This window comes from Corapipo altera, unplaced genomic scaffold, assembly GCF_003945725.1.
Source record: "Corapipo altera isolate COAL_440 unplaced genomic scaffold, ASM394572v1 98, whole genome shotgun sequence".
Taxonomy (NCBI): Eukaryota; Metazoa; Chordata; class Aves; order Passeriformes; family Pipridae; genus Corapipo; species Corapipo altera.
In genome coordinates this window covers 3,735,187-3,756,298 of record NW_020884914.1, presented here as the reverse complement: position 1 = coordinate 3,756,298, position 21,112 = coordinate 3,735,187, and the positions used below count along the sequence as shown (strand labels likewise).

The 21,112-nt window shown below is 46.8% G+C and overlaps 1 protein-coding gene across 2 annotated transcripts in view; it reads right to left on the bottom strand.

Annotated features, from left to right (window-relative positions):
• The window catches only part of CARHSP1 (calcium regulated heat stable protein 1), a 36,958-nt gene extending 16,229 nt beyond the window's left edge, over window positions 1–20,729 (bottom strand). Inside the window, exons 1-2 of one of the 2 annotated variants that reach the window (XM_027655067.1) lie at window positions 20,548–20,729; window positions 963–1,152 (exon numbers count right to left, since the gene is read on the bottom strand). In XM_027655067.1, coding sequence (XP_027510868.1) covers window positions 963–1,132 — 170 coding nt within the window. In that variant the 5' untranslated portion in view covers window positions 1,133–1,152; window positions 20,548–20,729. Of the gene's footprint in view, window positions 1–962; window positions 1,153–18,760; window positions 18,841–20,547 lie in introns of those variants that run through there. The other variant, XM_027655068.1, reaches the window with a different exon arrangement.
• Window positions 20,730–21,112: the final 383 nt, after the last annotated feature.

Here is a 21,112-nt window from a genome sequence, read left to right as displayed (position 1 = left end):
GCAAGGATTGACCACAGCTCCACATAATGCCCTCAGACCCCGATTCAAAGGTTCAGAGATTAACAAAGAAGCCCACATTGCCTTCTGCAGGTCAGCCCCTCGCTGGGAGGGCCATCACAGGCACTGGGAATTCTCTGCAATGGCCAAACCTTGCAAAACCATCCTCTGCTGCTGTTGGAGGAGTCCCCTTCAGAGAGGACTTCCTGGACCCTGCACAGCACCACGGGGCCACAGGAAAGCTCAGGGGGAGGCAGCTCAGCTGGATCACTACCTCAAATGCAACAAATCTCATCTCATTTTATGGAAAATCTCATTGAAGAAATCCTCAGAGACAGAGATCAGGGTTCATACCTTGAAAACTGACATATTCTTTTACAGGTCTGTTTGAACAATCTTAAAATGGATCTATGAAAGATGGACAGGAAAAGGAAACAAGGAAGCACTTTCCTCTGGAAACTGATGGAGCATCCCTAAAATGTAACCTGGATGAGGTGTCAGGAGTAAAAGAACTAAAACTTCCAGTGGGGTCTGATCCAGTGCTTCAGGGGCAGTGAAGAGAGAGGTCATGACAAAAAAGGGTCTGGATCTAATGAAGAAACACCAACAGGAACCTGTCCCAAGAGCCACAACCCAATGTCTGAAGTGAAACAAAGCTTCGGATAAGAACTATGTTTTGAAAATTCTCAGTATACTTTCCCCTCCCTGTAAAACTTCGATCTTAAAGAGTGCAAGAGGCTTTGAACATCCTTTACCAAACCAGAGCACTGAAAAACTACAGGAGATTTGGACTGAAAGTCTAGTGGCATCAGAATTTTTTGGAGAAGAGACAACAGTAAAATACCAGAGCATCTTCTAGATGCAAACAACCACCTCCCCCATCCCCCCGACTGCCTTCCCTGATCGTTCTGCCCGAGGGCAGTGGTTTGTTTGTGTCTGTGAAAGGCAGGTTTCCCCGTACTCACGCAGAAAACGTCCTGGTCCGTCGGGTGGGCAGCGGGCTGGGGATGAGGTACCTCATGGGCGACGGGGAGCGGTCCCTCGCCCTGCGGCTCTCGGGCAGACGGAGAGAGCCGGGAGAGGGTGGAGAGGCAGGGGACTGCTGGGAGGCGGATGAAGTGGGCTCAGAAGACATTCCTGATGCCTGGGAAAAGCCTGGGGAGAGGAAGAGATCTAACTTAGCCCAAAATGGGAATTGTCATAAAAGTCACAAATTCTTCAGATGATGGTTTTGTAAGAACATGACTCACTTCCTGCCGACGTACACACGGACACAGTTGCACCAAAAGCTCCTGCTCTGTATCAGTGAGTTCATGGTTTTTAAAATTTATTTGTTTTTAAATGTCACAGCTTTTGTCAGCTGTACTAGGAAGCTCCACTGAAAACAGATTACTCCACAATTAACGTATTTGCTTACTCCTGCCTCACCCACGGGCAACGGCTCCTGATGTAGAGCTCAGCCCCAGCACGAGGTACTGGTGTGCCCCACACAGCTCCCAGACCGGTGGGGTTTGACCACTGACAGCACAGAGGAGCCTCCTGCATCTGCACACATTACAAGCACGAATCACTTGAAGAGGAAATGCTGAGATAAAGGCTGCACCTCCACTGCTGGAGGTTGGTTTCCTGGTGCCATCACCAATTAACACAGCTCTGCCAGCTCGTAACACCTTCAGCCTGACTGCAAGAAGAGAGTCATGTAAGTGCTCCTTAATTCAGTTCAGACTGAGTCAGACAGGTAATTTACTCTGCCAAGGACAGGAACACAGACAAAGCTGGGAGGTAGTGGATGACCATGAAGAGGTGACCCCTCCCACCCGGAGGGATCTGGCACACCCAGCAATCTCCCTTGGTAGGTCTGAATCTGCTACAATCTCCCTGGAACTGGGAAGCCAATAGTCCAGATCTGCATTCAGGCCCCCTGCAGCCCCAGGTTTCTCTTATTCAGGTCCTACAGCAGAGGAGGGAGAAGATCCCCTTCTCAGCACACCACCAACAATATGTGTCTCATCACACAACAAGCAGAACTCCCAGAATCCATGAAAAGAGAAAGATGAGGAACAGCAGCACTTCTATGCAGATAAATGCATGACTTACAGGTGCAGCAGTGACAAAAAATAAGAGGAATCAATCAGCACTGCTCTGTTATTACTATACAAGTCCCCATCCACACTGGAAGGAGAATAAGATGTACAAAAATAACCAATAACCCACTACACTCTTACTTAAGAAGACTAAAAATATCTGGTTATCTGGATGAGTTAGCAAAAAAAATGTGGCGATCTGGGTCAAGAAAATATCATGAAGGCAAGAAAAGTTGCTTTTAAGACCAATGGTTTAATTGAACTTAAATCTCTCACATCCATTATGCACCCTCCTTTTGACACCCACGCAACCCAGCCCATGAATTATGGAGAAGATCCTTCACATGCCATTTGAGAGATGCAGCCTTCTTGTCAATGACAAATTCATATTATTTCTTCCTGAAACTAAGGACTAAAATTAAAAGGGCCTCTTAAGAATGAAGTCACCAGGGAACAAAGGCTTTTGTCTTTAATTGCTCGGGGTGCTGAGAAGATAGAAGTGGATAGTCATGTTCCCTCCTGTACCAGCTTGAGCTTTCCACACTGTTCTCAAGAGCAACAACTCAGCTGAGAACAAAACCCCAGCTTTAAGGAAGTCATTTCAAATATGGATGGCATTTGTCACCCATGAGCTAATGCCCTGCTCAGTGTCACAGCACAGTGTTCAGCTGAGACCGAGATGATAACACCAATGGGTTGGAATTTTCCAAATTTCCTCTTCCTCCAAAGAGGCCTCCTGTGCTGGCTGGTACTGAGAAAGTCTCCTGGGCTTTCTAAAGACCTCTCCTTTGGGTGCTTTGCTTTCAAGGAATGTATGTTTGACATACGAGGACTATAGCCCTAATAAGTCACAGGAAAACTAAGAGCAAACAATTAAAACCTTATTCTGATAACTCAGCACACATGGTCTGGCCTCTGCACAAGTGAAAATGCAGCTTTCAGAATCACAGGCTTTCTCTCCTCATCTAAATATAAACCAGCTTTGTCAGGTGACAAGCAAAATGCAAAGCATTCACCCATCCACTGCAACACAACCACAAAGTACTGCCCATCCCCTTCCTCAAACAAGGGTAGAGAGGAAGGAGAATTTTCCCTCCTTTCTTTAAAACACAGATGAACCACAAAAATATTTACAAATAAAGAAGTCTAAATGGAGTTAGAAGAGTGCTAACGTACGTTATTGTTCCCATTTGTATTATTTTTGTGCCCTTTGCCCTGTAAACATAAAATAACACAGTGATGCAGAACATTCGGTACCATTTCATTGTACAAATACCCTTTTTGTTCCCTGCCCACAGCCAAGGTAGATGAATAGCCTCGACTCTCATAATTTCTATAACACGAGTCCTAAACCGTGATCAGAGCTGGGGGAGAGCTGACACAAGTGCTCACAGCTGGAGGCAGCCACAGCAGCCAGGCTTCACTTCACACTCACTTCACACCCAGCACAGCCAGCGAGGGCAGCTCGGAGAGAAGGGCAGGCAGACCAGCAGCCAGAGGAAGCCTGTGGCTCCACTGCAGCTCAGCTGCACTCTGTACTGGCACATATGTTGTATCACTGCAGGGGTGAGGGCACTGGCACATCCCTTTGCCTCTTGGGCTTCTCTGAGGGTTGCAAAAATCAGACACAGTGAAAAGGACTGGAGACTGAATGGCCAAGTTTTATGGTGTGTGTAGAGCGGGATGTCAGCAGCTCCCGGCTCCTGCAACACTACATCTGAGCCTTTTCAAAGGCAAAGGTGGAGTTTGGCTATTTTGGTTTGTGCTGGTATGGCCACTTCTTGACGTTCACATCCCTTCTGAAGGAGCAGAGCTCTCCCCAGCTTGCAGGCACAGCCAGAGGCACTCAGAAGCTGGGCAGTGTTGGCGCGGGAACCTCACAGCAAACAGTCACACCAAACCAAAACCTGGGCCCCGACTCTCCCAGCCTTCCTCTTCATGAATGCTTTGCCTTCCAAATGCAGTTACTGGCAGTCTTCAAAGATGCTTTCCAGATGCTCTCCTGGGTCCTGAACTGACCCTGGGACTCAGACAGCTGCCTACCTGTCCCTTCTCAGCACCCATGAATTCCTTCCCCTCCTTGTGACCAGCTGAACAAACCCACTTTCTTACATCTCTCACAAGCCCACCACCTCTCAAGCCTGCTTCCATGAGTCACCCCCATCTCTCCAGTCCAGCCAGCACTCTCCACTTTGCCATGGCAAGGAAGGCATCCCAAGAACCTCAGAGAGCACTAGAGGTGCTCCCTGCCCTGAGCTCCCCAGGAGCCTCCTGCTGTCCTTGTGAAGGCAGCTAGCACTTCACAGCAGCAAACCAGAGCTTCTGAAAGCTCCAGCAATGTGAGATTCCAGCTATGCCAAACATGAGGGACAGTACAGACAGTATCTCTCTTCTGCTTGAGCCAGCAAAACATTTGCCTGTGGGTATTTACAGAATTAATGTATCATGACGTAAGGTGGTGATGTTTTCAGGCTCTTTAGGAAACTCCAACCATGTGCCACATCACCCTTCAACTTACTGAACTTCCCATATTTCAACATCCATCATTATCTTTTTCCAACATGATTTTTTTTTAATTTTTATGTTTAGGAATGCTCTGAACTAAAATATAAATAAATCATGCGTGGCATCATAGACTAATTTAACATTTCAAGGCAAAAATATCTTTTTTTACCATGGTTTTTTGAGAACAATTGGCCAATGTATACAGAAGGAGACCCCAAAATGTCATCTGTAATAGGTGACCTACAAAGCACCTGTAACAAGTGAACTACAAAGAGTACAATACATGCAGGAGGAATTTCTGAAATTCTCCATGAAATATAACAAAAAAAACCCTACTGAAGTTATTAAGGTTGGAGGTATATAAATACCATCATAATTTCTCTATATATGTATACATCCTATTCATCTTTAAGTCTACTCCATACCTCTAAAAATACCCTAAAAATAGCAGTTTTGGGGAAGTTATCCATTCTGACCAGCACAATGCTATCACATAAATCCTGTCTCATTTTTAATTAATGCAAATTCCTGGAAAAAGAAGTCCAAATGGATATGGCAAATGGATAGACAGACTCCAAGAAATCTGTCTATTAACAGTTTCTTTTTCACACAACAAACTGCAACACCTCCAGTGAGCAGGTACAGAGCTTGTCCCTAGGGAACACTGCTCTGAAGGAAATGCTCCTTCTGGCCTCCTTAGTCTGGAGGAGCTTCTTTCAGAAGGTACCACAATGGTCCATGAACAGGACAGCACTAGTTACACTTGCCTGGAAAACGAGGTCTTTCCTCAAAGAGAGAGCAAGGTTCCTTTACCCCAAGAGCAGCCACTTTCAGATGGGTTTTGCTGCCAGTTCACTCTTTCATTTCAGCCTCTAAAAGGAATGTGGACACCTGAAATTTTGATTGTTTTCTGGACTTTCCCTGGATTCAGAAACACAACCATAAACTCTTTTTAAATGACTCACTTTCAAATGTCCTGGTTTCCAAATTTATTCTGCGCAGCTGCATTTCTTTCCTTCTCCTAAGGAAGCTGTGCAAATAAACTCCTCAGCTTCACCTGCCCTTCTGCTGACTCCTACAAACTCTTCTCAGCAGGAGCAAAAACATGGCCCCTTGCTCTCATTTGCTGAGAGAGTGAAGCCACTGGGACCCTCTGCTCCCTGCACTACCTTGCCCTGTTCAAGGTGAGGATCTGAGGGTGCTTGGCTCCCAAGGGTGCCCCCAGTTCTACAGCAGCTCCCTGGCACCTCTCTGAGACTGATGAGCACCAGGCACAGCACTGCTCCTACCTGCAGCTTCCTCCCAAAGCACTTTCTGGCACTTGGCCCCCGGTGCACACAGGGCTCCAGCCCCGCAGAGCATCCCAGCGCTCCTCCTGCGTCACGGAGTTAAGCTCTTACAAAACACATGCAGTTACAAAACAGCAGGTTCCAAGAGCTTCCCCTTCCAGCTTAGTTTGCATGACTAACTTTCCACAATTAATACTGGTATTTCAATTAACACAAACTCAGAGGAGTTGCAACATGCATGTGACATGTCAACACGGGGGATTACGGTACAAACATTACACCCTTGGAGGCTGCAGAGGAGTGCCCACATACTGGAGTGATCTGGTGGTTAATGGAGACCAGGACATTGCCCAACCGTGTCCAGTAAAAGCCTAATTATAAGGCAGAAAAAATACAAGGAAAATTCCCACTGCTCGTCAGTGCATACAAATTAATTTGGATTAAAACAGGATTGAGTTTAAATAGCAGCAGTTACTTCCAAGCAGTCTCAGCAGTGAACACCTTGTCCCCAAATGCTGTGGGTGCCCTTCTGCTCCTATAGTGAGCAGTGTGATGTGTCTGAAGGAAATGCTGCCCAAGCAGCAGAGACCCCAGAAAGGGGTGGGAGGGAAACTAAGTCATCAGCAGCCTATACAGTACTTTGATAAAGATGAGGACTTTCTACAGTCCTGTATTTTCCATGATTCATGCAAGCTGACAGGTACACTTACAACAAGAAAAGGTTTTAGGTTAAGGAACTGAGTGGATAGATTAGGTACGTGTTTTAATTGGTTTACAGTTATACTGAAGGGTATATGGCAATACCCTGTGGCTCATTTTATTAAAAATACAGAGGAATCAAGATCCTCTGTCAGTAGAAATCCAGTATTTTCCATTATTGATGCTTATTCTCCCAAGTGCCTGGAATGGAGCTAGCCAGGGTCCTCCCCTTTTGAGCAAACAGAGGAGGCTGTGATTGCCTGTAGTATGTTGGCTGCTATGGGGACAGTGCTCACCAGGCTCTGCCCAAAGGCAGAGCATGCACAGTGACATGAGAAGGACCATGTTTCATCCCACCTCCTGGAAAAAAGTACTTCAGTGAGAGCAGCACACACCAGCACCCAGTGGTCAGGTAACTTCCTCAGGACAATGCTGGGGAAGACACAGAGCTGTCCCAAGACCAGCACACCTCCCCTCACACTCTCTCACAGGAGAAGTCCAAGACTTCCTCAATTTTATTTACTTTTTTTTTTTTTTAAAGAACAGATTGCAAGGGATGGAAAACTCTCCCCAACTCATGGCAAGCCTGGACAAGCAATGACAGGTTCCAGAAACGCCCCCTCCTCTGGAAGCTCTTCCCAGACAAGGGTGAAGATGGTGGTTAAGATGACGGTGCTAATTAGTGCATGCTAATCAGGTGCACGTGCTGCCCAGTGACTTAAGTTCCTGTGCACATACAGTATTGGCTAATGCCACCAAGTATTTAAATGACTGTTATTGCTTTGGTTATCTCCAGCACAAACCAAGAAGCCCACAAGGCAGGGATAGCAGGAAAAGGGGGATTCTCACAAACACCTGCCATGGCCAAGCTATCATACAAGAAGGGCATGGAAAAGTGCTGTCACATTGGCTCTGGAAAACCCTCCTAGACAGTGGGGGGAAAGTCTGCAGCACTGGGAAGAGTGGGCTCATGGCATTGGCAAGGATAAGGGCTGGAAGGGTCTGAGCTGTGCTCTGCATCAGCCTGTCCTGAGCACTGAATTCCACTCCTGGGGGGAGTGCAGGCATCTCCAGCACCAGGACACACTGTACAGTGGAGGTGTAACCTCTCCTGAAATGTAAGCCCACGGTCAGTCTGAAGATTGTGCACACAGCTTCAGTTCCTCACTCACGCAAATCCATGGGTTACACAGGGCTATGCCCAAAATAAGTCTGGGAGACAGACCTGCACAGCAGCCCCTGCACCAGCCTGTCCCTGGGAGGTCACCACAGACTCTCACCAACCAAACACGGTGGGATGATGAGCTCTTACACCCCTCCACGTGCAGCTGAAGGCCCAGACCTGACCCAGCCAGGGCACAGCTGCAGGCAGCGAGCCAGCACCAGCCTGGGGGGACACCCAGCATCCTGTCCTGCTTCTGGTCTGCCAACTGCTTCCCGTGTGAACTGCCAGCTTACAAACCCTGCTTGCTTCTGTAGCAGCAGTGACACTGTGTCACAGCTCTGCCCAGCTGCCTACAAAGTCACTGCCAGTAACCCCCACACTGCCAGGACCAGGAGCTCACACACCAACCCCCAAAGCCCTGCTCCAATCCAAGTGCTCCTTCCCTGGAGCCCAGTACACAACATGTCACCTCCAGGAGCAAGCCTTGGCTTCCCCAGATATGCCTGTCTTCACATGTCCCACATGGGCTGGAATAAAGGGACAGGGAAGTGTGAAGGGAGATCACAAAGGACTCTTGCAGTGAAATAGGGGAACATCAGGATGACTTTACTCAGTCCAGCACTGGTAGCCAGGTGTGGCTGCCTAGGTCAGAGTTAAGTATAAGGTGAGTACACAGTAGTGCTTACCATCAGCATCTTTCCAGCATCCTGGCTTAAATAAATAACCTCCTGGGAGTTTTTTCAGGCCCTTCCTGAGTTCATGTAATCTTTTAGCCCCCACAGCATTCTCTGGCAAGGAGTCCTAGAGCTTAACTCTCTATTAAAAACCCCCATTCCTTTTAGTGGACTAGCCCTTTTTACAGGAAAAATTAAGAAAAGACAGTGAGATCAAAAGGCAAATGAGTGAGAGCATAGCAAAAAAAAGGTAAGAAAAGGAAAGGGAACATAACATGCAAAGGAAAAAAACGGGAAAAAGCATTAGCTCAGAGGAGCACATAAGAAAGGGTGCAGTCTTATTCATAAATCAAACCTTATATTTTCTAACGGAAGTGACATAAATAGGGTAGAGAGCAAGAGGAGAAGCTCCTTCTGGTGTTCTTCACCCCCACTCTAAATTTCCAAGTACAAACAAAAAAACCTCACACCTTTTTAAAACACATCTCAGTATTTCTAAATCGCTCCCCGATTCATCACTTGAATGGCTGCCCTTATTCTTTCTTAGACAATAAACCCTACTAGTCTCAAATATTTCTATAGATTTAGCTTGTCACCAAGCTAGCTGGTTTGGGCCAGAAACCAGATATAACCTATTCAAATGTTTTATGATCCCCAGCACAGAACCCTTGTACTGACCACTCCAGGCTCCTGCTGCCTTCATCACCCCTCCATCAGCCAAGGCTGGGAGCTCTTTTCTTGGGCAGCAGAGGCAACACTTAAAACATCTCATCCTATTCTTGCTAAACATGCCCAGTCACAGTAAGGTGATGTATTTCCCAGATGAAGTACAGTATCTGGTTGAACAGGGAACTTTCTGTCCCTTCCAGCACTTGCTCTCAAGCTCTTCAACTCAGCTCCTCCTTCGGTGCTTTTCCAAGTCTGAAGCTCTCCCTCTGCCATTACTTCCATGCTGGCTCATCCCCTGTGAATTTATTCCAGGATTTATTTCATACTGGCAGAAAATATTTATACCAAAACATGAGAAGTCTCTCATGTGTCTTGTGTCTAAGCATCTTAAGGCTCATCTACAAGGCAAATGGGTTTATACAGTGTCATACTATTACAAAGGAGTTATACATATGTAAATCCCCAGGCACTTTTCAAAAGTTCTCCCTTTTTCAGCCTCCTCTCACATCACAAAACTTCAGGCACAATTATGGGTAAGTTTGTTCATGTGCAACTTTGAGCCTTTTAAGGCTACAGAAATCCTCTGAAATATTTATGTGGCTCAAGTGTTACTCAGAACAATTAGTTCACTGTGTTTCCTCCCTAATCAACATTTTCAATAGGGAAAAACATTTCACATTACAGAGATCTATAACCATGGAAATTTATGAGGCATACGTGTATTGGCAAAGAAAAAACCCCAATCCTCTGAGGATATTTCATCTGCCAGCATTACAGCAAGATGCAGATGGCAGGGTGCAGAATCAGAAATCACTCAAAAATAACTTGATCCTCACACCAGTACTGTGAGGCACCCACAGACCCCAGATGCCTTTATACCAGGCCAGATTTATTGTCTGGCTATCCCAGTGCACAGTCTCACTGCCTGTCACTTCCTATGCATATTTTTAAACATCCCAGTCTAATAACTCGAGTATATTTCAATTAGATCTCTCAGAAATCAATTAAACGAAAGGTTTGTGATTGAGACATCACTAGGAACCTGCACCAATATCAATTAATGACCAGAAGATATACAATTTACTGAAATAATTTAAGAAACAGAAAATCCTCTGTTATCTGACTCAAGAGTGAAAAAAATTCTTGCTTTCTGCTAAGCAACAAAGAAATGCTCTTGAATTCCATTAAGGCCTCCTCCTGTTCTATCCTGTCCCACAGTTTCCTACCTGCATCCTACCTCCAAGGCTCCAACAGCACAAATTCTCCCTACACAAGCAGCTGCACCCACATATACAACCCACAATAAAACCCTTCTTCCACAGAAGAGTTTTAAAACTACATTCCACCTGGATGAAAGGTTAGCAATGGGCATCATCACTCCAAGGAAGATGGCTTGACAAAATGCATATTCAGCCTGTGCTGACAGGCATAGAAATGCACATTCCATTAAAATGAAACAAAAGGGAGCATTTTTATAAACACACACACACACACACACACACAACACACAGATGGGATGACAGACCAACATTTTAATGGAGAAAATTCATATATTTATATGCTTAAAGATCAGTGCCCCATTTAACAATTGCATTTCTGTTTTCTTCTTCTCCCTCCAGTCTCCCTCTACGCAGTTTACAGTATATCTCACCATGCATTATACAAGGTCATGCTTGTGACCCTAAGACCCCCCCCCTCAGTGTCCTCATTTCCTCAGTTGTAAAGCAAAGACAACCTCCTTTGCAGCAGCAGGGTGAGGACCAGCTGTGTCCACAGCTCTGGGTACAAACCCTGAGTGAGCTGCAGAGGTTCATCAGGCTGACAACCAGCCCGGGTTCCCTGCTCAAATCCAGCAGCAGGCAGGAGGCAGCACACCCACTGGAAACGTGCGTGGCCCCAGACTCAAACACCTCCCTGCAAGCAGTTCATTGTGCTTTTAGTGAAAAGGAGACTGAGGCAAAGGGATCTTCACACTCAGTCAAGCAAAAGCCACACTCAGTCTCCACCAGGAGGCAGGTGCTCCATCAACACTAAAACTAATGGTCAGTTCGTGACTCACAAACTGAAATTGCCTTTATTTGTTTAACTAAAGTCCATAGGATACGAACTATATAAATATACACATTGCACAGATCTGTTTTTTCTTACACAACCCAACTACCTGCAGAACATAAGCAAACATACACAACCAAACTGCTTGGCACAGCAGAAAATGTTGCCATTTTACCTTACAGACCTCTCCTCAGCTCAGCCCGGGCAGCACAGTTATCCCCACTGCAAGCTGCTGTTTTAGGGATCTGTGGGTCTCCTGCACTGATGAACAGGTAGTTCCTAGATGTGTAACCAAACCTGTGATACACCCACAGCACACCCCACAGCCTCAGGAACAGGAGCCACTTCGATAAACAGCCCAAACCCTCTGGAAACCACACCTTACACAAATCCTCTCAGTCGTGTCCTCTCAGATGGCAGTTTGGAAAATATCACCAATTACACGCTTTAGATTTTCAGGAAAAAAATTCTTAGGCTCAAAAATGCTCACAAATACCCACAGTCCAGCGAATCCACTGCAGGCAACGCATCGTTCGCAGCCGACTAATGGGAAAATGGACCTACAGGGAGTTTAACTGCTTTCCCTGATTACCATGTGTGCACAAACTAGTCTTTCTGGCTCAGCACATCCACTCTGCGTTCACAGCCAGTCAAATGGCAAAAGGAGTTATATTGTGTTTCAATGCCCGCAAAAACCGCAGCGCCAGCACAGGCACGTGTGCGGGGCTTGATTCCGTGCCTGCTTACACGTCAACAAAACTATTCACTGCGCTGGGATTTCCAGAGCCACGGCTCCAGTGATGTGCTGGGAGTGCACAGAACAGGACAGAGCTGTCCAGAATCACAGATGCTGTTGCTGTTATTTATGTCTGCTGTGTTAATGCTCAAAAAGCCAACACAGACCAAAGAAGGGAACAGGCAACTCAAGCTTTTCAGGGAAGGCAGAAATCAGCTGTTAGAGTCAAAAAAAAAAAAAAAAAAAAAAAGCAGGTGAGACTTGAGGCATGTATGTTCTTCAGGTTTAAAAATAAAAATCCATATAGAAGCACATGTTTAATGGAAAATTGTACTGAGCGTTGTGTTAGAGCAGTCACAGCTCCAAAGAGCTGTATCTACTTCAACTGCAAACACGTAGGGAATGGGACACACAAGCAGAGCAAACACCACGCACAGGAATGCCACTGAGTGCCTTTATGAAAGATTATTTTGATTCAGTTTACCTCTTTGGCCACACGACCTTATGAAGCTGGAAAAGACTCACTAGCAAGAGAAATTTGAGATCAGTAAGAAAACAAAGGCAAGGAAATGTGCACCAGGCCAGTGTTTTGTGGGAAACCTGGTGTTACACAGCTAAGAATCCTCAGGTAAGCTTGCATGTTTGCCTGCCTCAGGAACAAGCCCTAAGTCCAGAACAAGCCATGCCATGGCACTAAGAAACCAGAGGCATGCATGCCTGGTGGGTTCACCCTGGTCTGGGTGGCCAGGAGATCTGAGGCTACACAGCTCCACATCAGTGGGGTACCAGAGAGAGCTCCTCCTCAGCAGCTATGACAGGGAACAGGCAACCCAGCCACACTAAAATGTTAACAATGAATTTGATTAGGATCCCAGACCCCAACTCTACCAGTCTAGTGAGTGTCCAGCAAAACCCCTTTCCCCCTACGGGGCAGTGTTAAATGCCAAGACAGTTTTGCACTACCTTATTTTCTTCTTTTATTCCTCTGGGAGGATTTTCAGATGCAGTTTGCCTACCAGAAAAGCCTGAGGGATGGAAGAGTGGGAAAGGTGAGCATGTGAAAAACTGACTGTGCAGGCAGCAGTATGATGACACCATGACCATGGGACGCTGCTGGCAGAGCCTGGGCAGCAGCTCTGCCAGGCTCAGCCTGGCCTGGGTCCAGCAGTGAGTTTCTGTCCTGAAGTCCCTGCTCCTGTGGGTAAAAGACACTGCAGTACATCACACATCCCCAGGGAGAGAGAGCTTTTTTGTCTAAGCCTGGTATTGGGGAAAAGAAAAAGTAAATTTTAAAACATAATGTATCAGAAGACAGTGGAGCTGCACAAATATATAGGTATATAAAGGTATGCTCTCTACTCTGGAACTTGTATTCTAAACATTGGTGAGAATAATTTTTAGGACACAGTTCCTGGGATAGGGAAAAACTGCCCTTCTGCATAGAAAAAAGAACACATTTATTCAGAAACTGAGACCTGTGTAAGACCACTTTTCAAACATTTTCTGTAACATCATAGAGCAGAAAGTCAATACAAGTATTCACTCTATTTCATCTCTTCCCTACCAGTAAAATGAAAAACTCACCACTTGAATTAGCTTGAAATAACTTTAAGAACTCCTCCTACCAGTCTCCATCACTAAGAGGCTCCATGAAAAGGCTATCACCACATTTCATAATTCCCATTGCTCGATTTTCCCCAAATATTGGAGATCCAAATCTTTACAGTTGAGCATATTTTGCCTTTCCTGGCTGCTGTTAGCAGAGCTCCTGGTCTGGACAAGCCACTGCCCAGGCAGGCCTTGCTGAGCTGGGTGAAAGGATCCAAATGATGTATTTACACCCCAGTAACAGGTATATATTTTGTAAACAGGAAATTCTTTTACGTTTCTCTTTGGCAGTTTCATTTACCCTTTAAAGTCATTGTCAAGGAGTTGCAGTCGTGGCTGTGATTTATTTTAATCAAGCAACTTATGTAACTGAAAACAAGCAAATGTCTTTGAGCAGCCTTCTGAAATCATATCATGATGGGAAAGCCACCAAACAGCAACCACTGAGGAGGCAGGAGCTCATAAAACAATATATCCATATCGCCAGAGGGCCTCGATCAGCGTGACTGGCAGTGTGATGTAAACAAACCAAACATGAACCGTGTACTGACACAGAAAGAAAATTCCTCCCCAACTGGACAGGCAAGATTAAATGTTTATTTCCTGGACAGAGGTCACTCTCTGTCTGGACACTCTCTTAAACAGCAAGTGGCAAAACATTTGAAACCTTGGGAAAAGCAGTGCTCCTGGAAACGTTTTAAGATGCAGAGCTGTGGCTGATGGAATACAATGTGACTCCCATGGCAGAGTTGCCACGACAGAATACACCATCCATCCCCACCCTGCCCAAAACCAACACTGGGAAGGCAAGGTGAACATCAGATGCTGAATTGGTTACAAACCTCCTTACTGGAAGCAGAGGTTCACACTCTAATTCTCAGAAATTTTATATTTTGTTTTTACTGTTAGCCATCAAAATGTGCAGTTGCAGCAGGCAGCTGTATCTCCACACACCAAATGGCAGTCTGTCCTCCACCATGGGACAAACACACCACCACTGGTGGGACCTGCAGCACACTACAGGTGGCTGAGCAGGACAGAGACCCACTGCTACAAGCTCCTCAGAGTAACACCAACATGTTCTTTGCTTTCCCTCTTGGGATCAGCCTTAGCTGTTAATGCCCCACCACTGCCCAAGTCATATGCTGCTCATGAGGCATGGCAAAGGACCAGCATGGTTTAATATTAAAGAGAAACTATCAGGTCAGAGTTCTCCATTTTCCTTTGTCCCACACAAAGCAGTCTGGGATCAGATCAGGCACAGAGCCATCAGGGTGAGGAACACGGTCCTGCAACACCGCTGCACAGGCTTACTTGCTTCTTCCAGAAAACAGTAACAGAGCCCTTCCCTGCAGCTGAAACCCCCCAGGGATTCAACTGCAGGTTGATTTGTTTTCTCTGTGCCTTCATCCCTCCACTATCTGATCACCTTTCAAAGGGAAGCTGCAGCTCAACCCCAAGTTTACCTTCCCAGACCTCAATGCCAGGTAAGGAGTGTGGTCACAGGCCACCAAGTAATTATTGCCCAAACGACCTGGCAAGAGCCCAAAGGCCAAATACATAATTGCTGTCCTTGAAACATCCTAGTATTTAAATATCTGTTGAGACCTTCACCCTATCTCCAGCTCCTCCCTGCAGAAATACAGAATTCCAGGGAAGTGGAGCCTAACACTCGAACCATGGATGACGGGTCAAAAACTTAATGTTCGTTTCCTTTAGACTACTATTCACTTTCCAAACTGCATAAATAATGCAAGAACCTCCTAATGCAAGTGTCATTACCCCCAAGATAATAATTATTTAAAAAGCATTTCCTAGGCTACTTCGTTATATACCTACATTTGAGATCGACCCAATGAAAAAAGCTGCTGTGCAAACCAACGGCAAATAAAAAACCAGCGAACCTCTGAAATCAATCGGTAGGATTGTAGCATCGGAGGAACCACACAAATGACGCTGCTTTAACTGGAGTGGGAGGGGTTTTCCAGGCTGTTGAAGCCCTGTCCATTAGCGGGAGGTCAGGCTCCGGGGCAGCACCCACCCGGAGGCCCCACAGCCAAGCCTGAGTGAGATGCGAGTTGACTCGCGTGGTATTTTACAGCTTCCCTCAGGGACGGCAAACAACAGAAACACCACTTTATTGTACTCCACATGCCTCAAAAATGACAGAAACGGCAGCTAAGAGAGTGTCGTTCTGCACAATGAAGGGACAAAGGAAGCCTCAGCTCAGATCCTCTCCCGCCTGCCACCAAGGCGGGGATGGCGCTCCGAGGTGCCACTTTATGACGGGGGGTCCCATCTCTGCACCTTCTGTTCCTGCCTTTTTTTCTTAGCAACTAGCTGACGGGGGGGAAAAAAGCAAAATCTTCCCACAAAATCTCGCTTCTGCTTGTTTACAAAATCCAAGAGGCAGCTGTTTATTCTCAGAAAGGGGAGACTGCAAGAAGCGATGCTCCAACAAGAGAGAGCTCAGCGCCGCGTGTGCAGCCCTGCCTGTGCTCCCTGCTCTGACACCACTCGCTGCCTCCCTCGGTGCTCTTCCCGGTACCATGGGCTGCATCACGCACGCTACAGCCACGCACGTCACGAAAAAGGAGAACAGGCGCAAAGGCAAATCCTGAAAGCGCTCCCCGGCCAGCTGAGGTCTGCCCAGAGGAACTCAATTGCAGAACTGAGAGCAGAGAGCAGCGCTCGGCAGGCGCTGCCTCACCCGGGCTGAGTGACCCCCGCAGCCCCCCGAGACCTCCCGGGCAGGCGACGGGAGCGGAAACGAGCGATCAGTGAGGGAGGAGGAGGAAATGAAGATCACTGATCTGTCCAAGGGGCTGCCTGGGACGTGAGGAAAAGACAGTATTAGAATGAGAGAAGGAAGCAGAACAACTGCCTCTACCCTGCCCTGAGAGAAAAGGCAGAGCAGTTAGTCAGATGAACGCTGTTTTTCATTTTATCTGAACTATACGGGGGAGTGACACATCATGCTAAACACCTCCTTTCTCTACAGTGTTTCAGCTGTTTCTTTTTGTTTAGCTCTCCGTATCAACCTGTTGCAACAAAAAGCAGGATTTGAGTTTCTAAAACTGTTGTGCAGAAAGAAAAACAAAGACTTCAATCTTTTCTTTCCTCTTCAAAGGCTGCCACCTCTCTGATGTTGAGAGTGCTGTTCCCAGCCCACTGACCCCGAAGGAAGTTCCCAGCCCCAGGAAGGGATGTGATCCCCACTCATCACTCCCCTTGATGGGGAGTTGATGGGGTTTGCACTTTTCAAGCCCAATTCCTCTTCTTACTCTCTGTCAGAAACCTTTCAGATGAGGGACAGATTAACCACCAACATCCAAATATTTATCAGTATATACTTGAACAGGTACAATCTCATTAAATTTTACTAATCAAGTCTCTTTCCAAGTTTCAAGCAGTTACTATCAATCTCTCCTGAGACTACTCCATATTCATTGATCCAAAAATGGTTCCTGATAGAAACTTGAGACAAAAACAGTCAAAAAGGTGCAACCAGTAACAGCTTTCACCCTGAAGACACCCCAGCCACAACCAGCAGGCCCCAACTGCTTCTGCACCCCACATCCTGCTTGGGATGAAATGGAAGCATGGGAAGGATTTCTTTACTTCTGCCACAGCCTGCTGGTCCTATTACCAAGAAAGAACCCCCCTCACCACATTTTATCCCAAGAACCATATTTTGTGTAGTGCACAAACATGGTCTGGCAGTTTGTTGTAAGGCAGCTCTACGTGCAGTAAATACATCTATGTTCATGCTGTGTTTCATGCTCAGGGATATATAAAGCCTGGATTTATATTTATTTAGACAGCACTACCCAAAAGGCAACAGTCGTAAGAGAAGACAGAGCCCAGCATTACCTGGCCTTATCTGGCTACTTTCACATTACTTGTATGTAAATACTTCTGTGTTTACAAACATGTAAGTAAAGGAGGGGACCATGCCAGTCAAAATATTTACAACCACGGGCAAACCGCAGTGACAGAAGCTCAGAGCAGTGCAGAGGGTAGTTGTAGCCAGAAGCAGGTGCCCAGAACATGGGAGGACAGGGAAGCAGCACAACCAAACACTTGGTTCTGCGTCACATGGGTGTCACGCCATGCACAGGGCCCTGGGATGAGCTCCACCCTCAGCTCTGCCCCTGCAAAGGGCCACTTTAAGAAGCATGTTTTCTCTCCTTTTATCCTCATATAGCATGCAAAAATATACCCATTGCCAGAGAACAGGCTCATCTTTCCTACAGTTTCTTTGGCACACATAACTTTTTTTCTGTAAACACACAAAGTCTTAATACATGCTCTTTTTTTTTAAACATCCTTACATGTTAAGCCTTCTTAGACTTAATGGAGATACTAAGATGTACTTGTGAAAGCCCAAGCCCTCTGCAGCTACATACACAGGCCTTTCTATCTTCCATTAATAATCAACAGAAGGAAAGAAATTATGTTTGCCGAACATATTATAATAGTCAGAAGGTAAACATTAAGAACAGCAATCAAAAAACCTCGTTCAGCCTCACAAAAAAATAATGATCAGGAGGGTCACGTCCAAGCAGCCTTAAAGTTTTCTCAGACTCTCCCTAAGATCAAATTTAGCACCACAGAAGGTTTTGCAAACATTTCTTAGAAGTAGCTCAGCAGTTCCAACAAAAACAGAGTCGTAAAAGAACTTCAAATGCACTCCCTAAAAGCCAAATCCAGAGGCACAGATCCAAAAATCATCCTCAGAGGCTTCTCTACAAGGGCAAGAAGTGACATGCACACACATCTGACACGCAGAGAGAACATGAAATAAGGGTTCCTTTCCCCAGTTTTACTGCTCAGGGGTGCTGACTGTAAGAGCGAACAGCTCATGCCACAGCAACAGACTCTGTGAGTTCTAAAGGGCCCCCTGTAAGAAACCAGTGCTTAGACCTTTTTCCTCCTAGTGCGAGAAAGCTTCTTGTTCAGCGTGCTTTGTCTTGCTCGTCATTTACAGAGCAGGCGGTTCCGAGAGTAACAGCGGCACATCCGCAGTTCCGAAGCGCAACAAAAAAACCCGCAAAAGTGTTAAGGGGGAGAAAAAAAGGGTAGGATAGAAAAGGAAAGGGAAAGGAAACTAGCCCTAATGTCTAAAGCGAAATAAATCCACCGCACCGCAGGAGACGAAAGCAGCTCCGGGCGCTCCCGGCACGCTCCCCAAGCCAGGCGCTCCAGCGGCGCGGAGCCCAAGGACCCTCCGTCGCTGTTCGCCCCCCGGCGAAGAGCAGCTCGCCCCCGGCCCCGCTCACCTGGTCCGTCCGGGCTGGCGCTGGCCCCGCGCAGGGCCGGGCTGTGGCAGCGCTGGCCCGGCCCCGCCGCTCCCCGCCCCGGCTGTAAGGCGGGTGGGCCGGGCGGCTCCGCCCCGACCGGACCGAGCTCACCTGGCCCGGCCGACAGCGCCCCGGCCTGGGGCGTTTAACGAGCCCGGGGGATGCGCTCCCCGATCGCCACCTCCGCTCCCCGCTCGCAGGCTCGGCCCCGAGACGGTTCTGTCCAAAAATAAAATCACGATAGCCAAGTGGAGATGGTGTTAAAAGAAAGGGATGACGCGGGCAGAGGGCTCAGTGAAACAGAGAGCTCTGTAGTTGTAGAAGAATAATCCTGGTGAACTTTCCCCGAGTTTTGCAATGAGGATGAGGGACAGAGCTGTGGTGAGCGCTGCTGAGAAAGCCCACACATGTGCTCTGTAGTAGCATGACCTGGGTGTTGTTCATGCATGTTCATGGATCTCCTGTATGAACCAGAGCTGTCACACAGGGCCTGAAGTGGCAGCTACAGCAGCACCACTGATGAGACAGTCTGGGACAGTGATGAGGGCAGGCTCTCAGTAAATGCTCACAGACTACAGGAATAAAAGAATTACTGACAGATCTTAGGGCAGAGAGAAGGGAAAGCGCTGCGTGAGCACTACATCCAGCCACCAGAGTTTTAGCAATGCTTTCATCTGCGCACAATCTTCCTAGCTGATAATAAACCACAGCATTCTGGAAGGTGGTTTTACAAAGAGAGCTTAGGCACTGAATTCTTTCCGGTACTTTTCCACTTAAAGGTACCAGAAAAGCATGTCCTGATATCTTTACAGAGGTAAGGTTTATAGCAGACAGAAGTATATGTTCTTTTAGCCAGCCATTATCATGTAAGAAACAGCAGTGTGCAATTTGTAGTAAAACTGCCTCACACAGATTTTAGCATGGCTTTTTTTTCCATGAGGAAAATTAAACAGAAGTCCTATAACACAATGTGTTTGATCTGAGAGCAAGGCATTTAGAAGAGGTCTCAGAATATGCAGCAACCAGCTATCTGTGTCAATCACAAGGTTGTCTTCCAAAGTATCTTACCTCTCCATCCAGTTCTGTTCCACACAAGATCTTACCCCTTGGTAAGATACAGTTACAGGACTGACGACTTCTCTTGCTTAAAATATTAATTAGAGCTAAAATTAAACATTTATTCCTGGAAATCTTTTCTCTTTCGCTTTGTGTGGCAAAACTGCTTTTTTTGAGGTGGAGGAGGATGAAGGGAAAGCGCTACATAAGCAAACACTGTTCAGAGCAGTCTCTCCAGTCACACAGCCTGGGATTACAGCTGTGCTTTCCTCAAAGGTTCAGCACTTGTGAGTCATCCCTCTTCTTTTCCCCTCTCCCTCTTCTTCCCAAGCAGAAAAGCACAGCCCATGGGAGATACATGACAATGGATGTCCACAGCCATGAGGTTGGTTTTCAATACTGGATGGTGAGCTTCAGGGACCCTCCATGTGAGAGAGTGTGTGTGTGTGTGAATGTGAGAGTGTGTGTGTGTGTGTGAGTGTGAGAGTGTGTGTGTGTGTGTGTGAATGTGAGAGTGTGTGTGTGTGTGTGTGTTCCCCCAGCCACCACAGCTGGGAAGCGTGATTTTCCCCATTGCTTTTTTCACCAGCTGCCAGAGACAGGAGAGGCTCCAGCTTCCCCCTGAACTCCCAAGTTGTCTCCCTCCCCTCTTCCTCTCTCTCAATACAATTACTAACGATCAGTTAATAATTTCCAGCCCACGTGCCTACCTTGCTCTCTCTGTCCCTGGTGTGGGGTGGCCGTCAGCGGTGCAGCTCCTTCCCGGGATGCAGGCAGGGCTGGGAACCTCCCCAGAGGACAATGCTGTTGGGTTGGGCCAGCAAGGGGCACCTCGCAGTTAGGAGGAGGGCAGGAGGTAGTCCAAAGCTGCGGGGCTCACCTGCCTCTCTCCTTTCCTGCTGGATGGTCCTCTGCTTACTCAGACACAGCTCTGGGCTGTTGCTGGTACTGAACACTCCCCTCAGCAGTCCTGAAAGGGAAAAAAACGAGAAGGATTTCTTGATAGCATCATTATACCACTTTTCATTCATTTAAAGTATTCGAAGTGCAATTACTTACACAATTTGAGTGAAGGAAATGAGTGTGTAGGGGGAAAATGTATCAGTTAATGTGATTCATTAGTAATGGTGGGTGATATTCGTCCCTGCACAGCAGCAAGGATGAGGTGGCTTGAACAGATCTCGGATAATTAGTGGGTGCTGATAGTAGATATAGGGCAAATACTGCCCACCTCTATTAGAAAGGCATGATTTAGTCTAGGATAGCTCCACACAT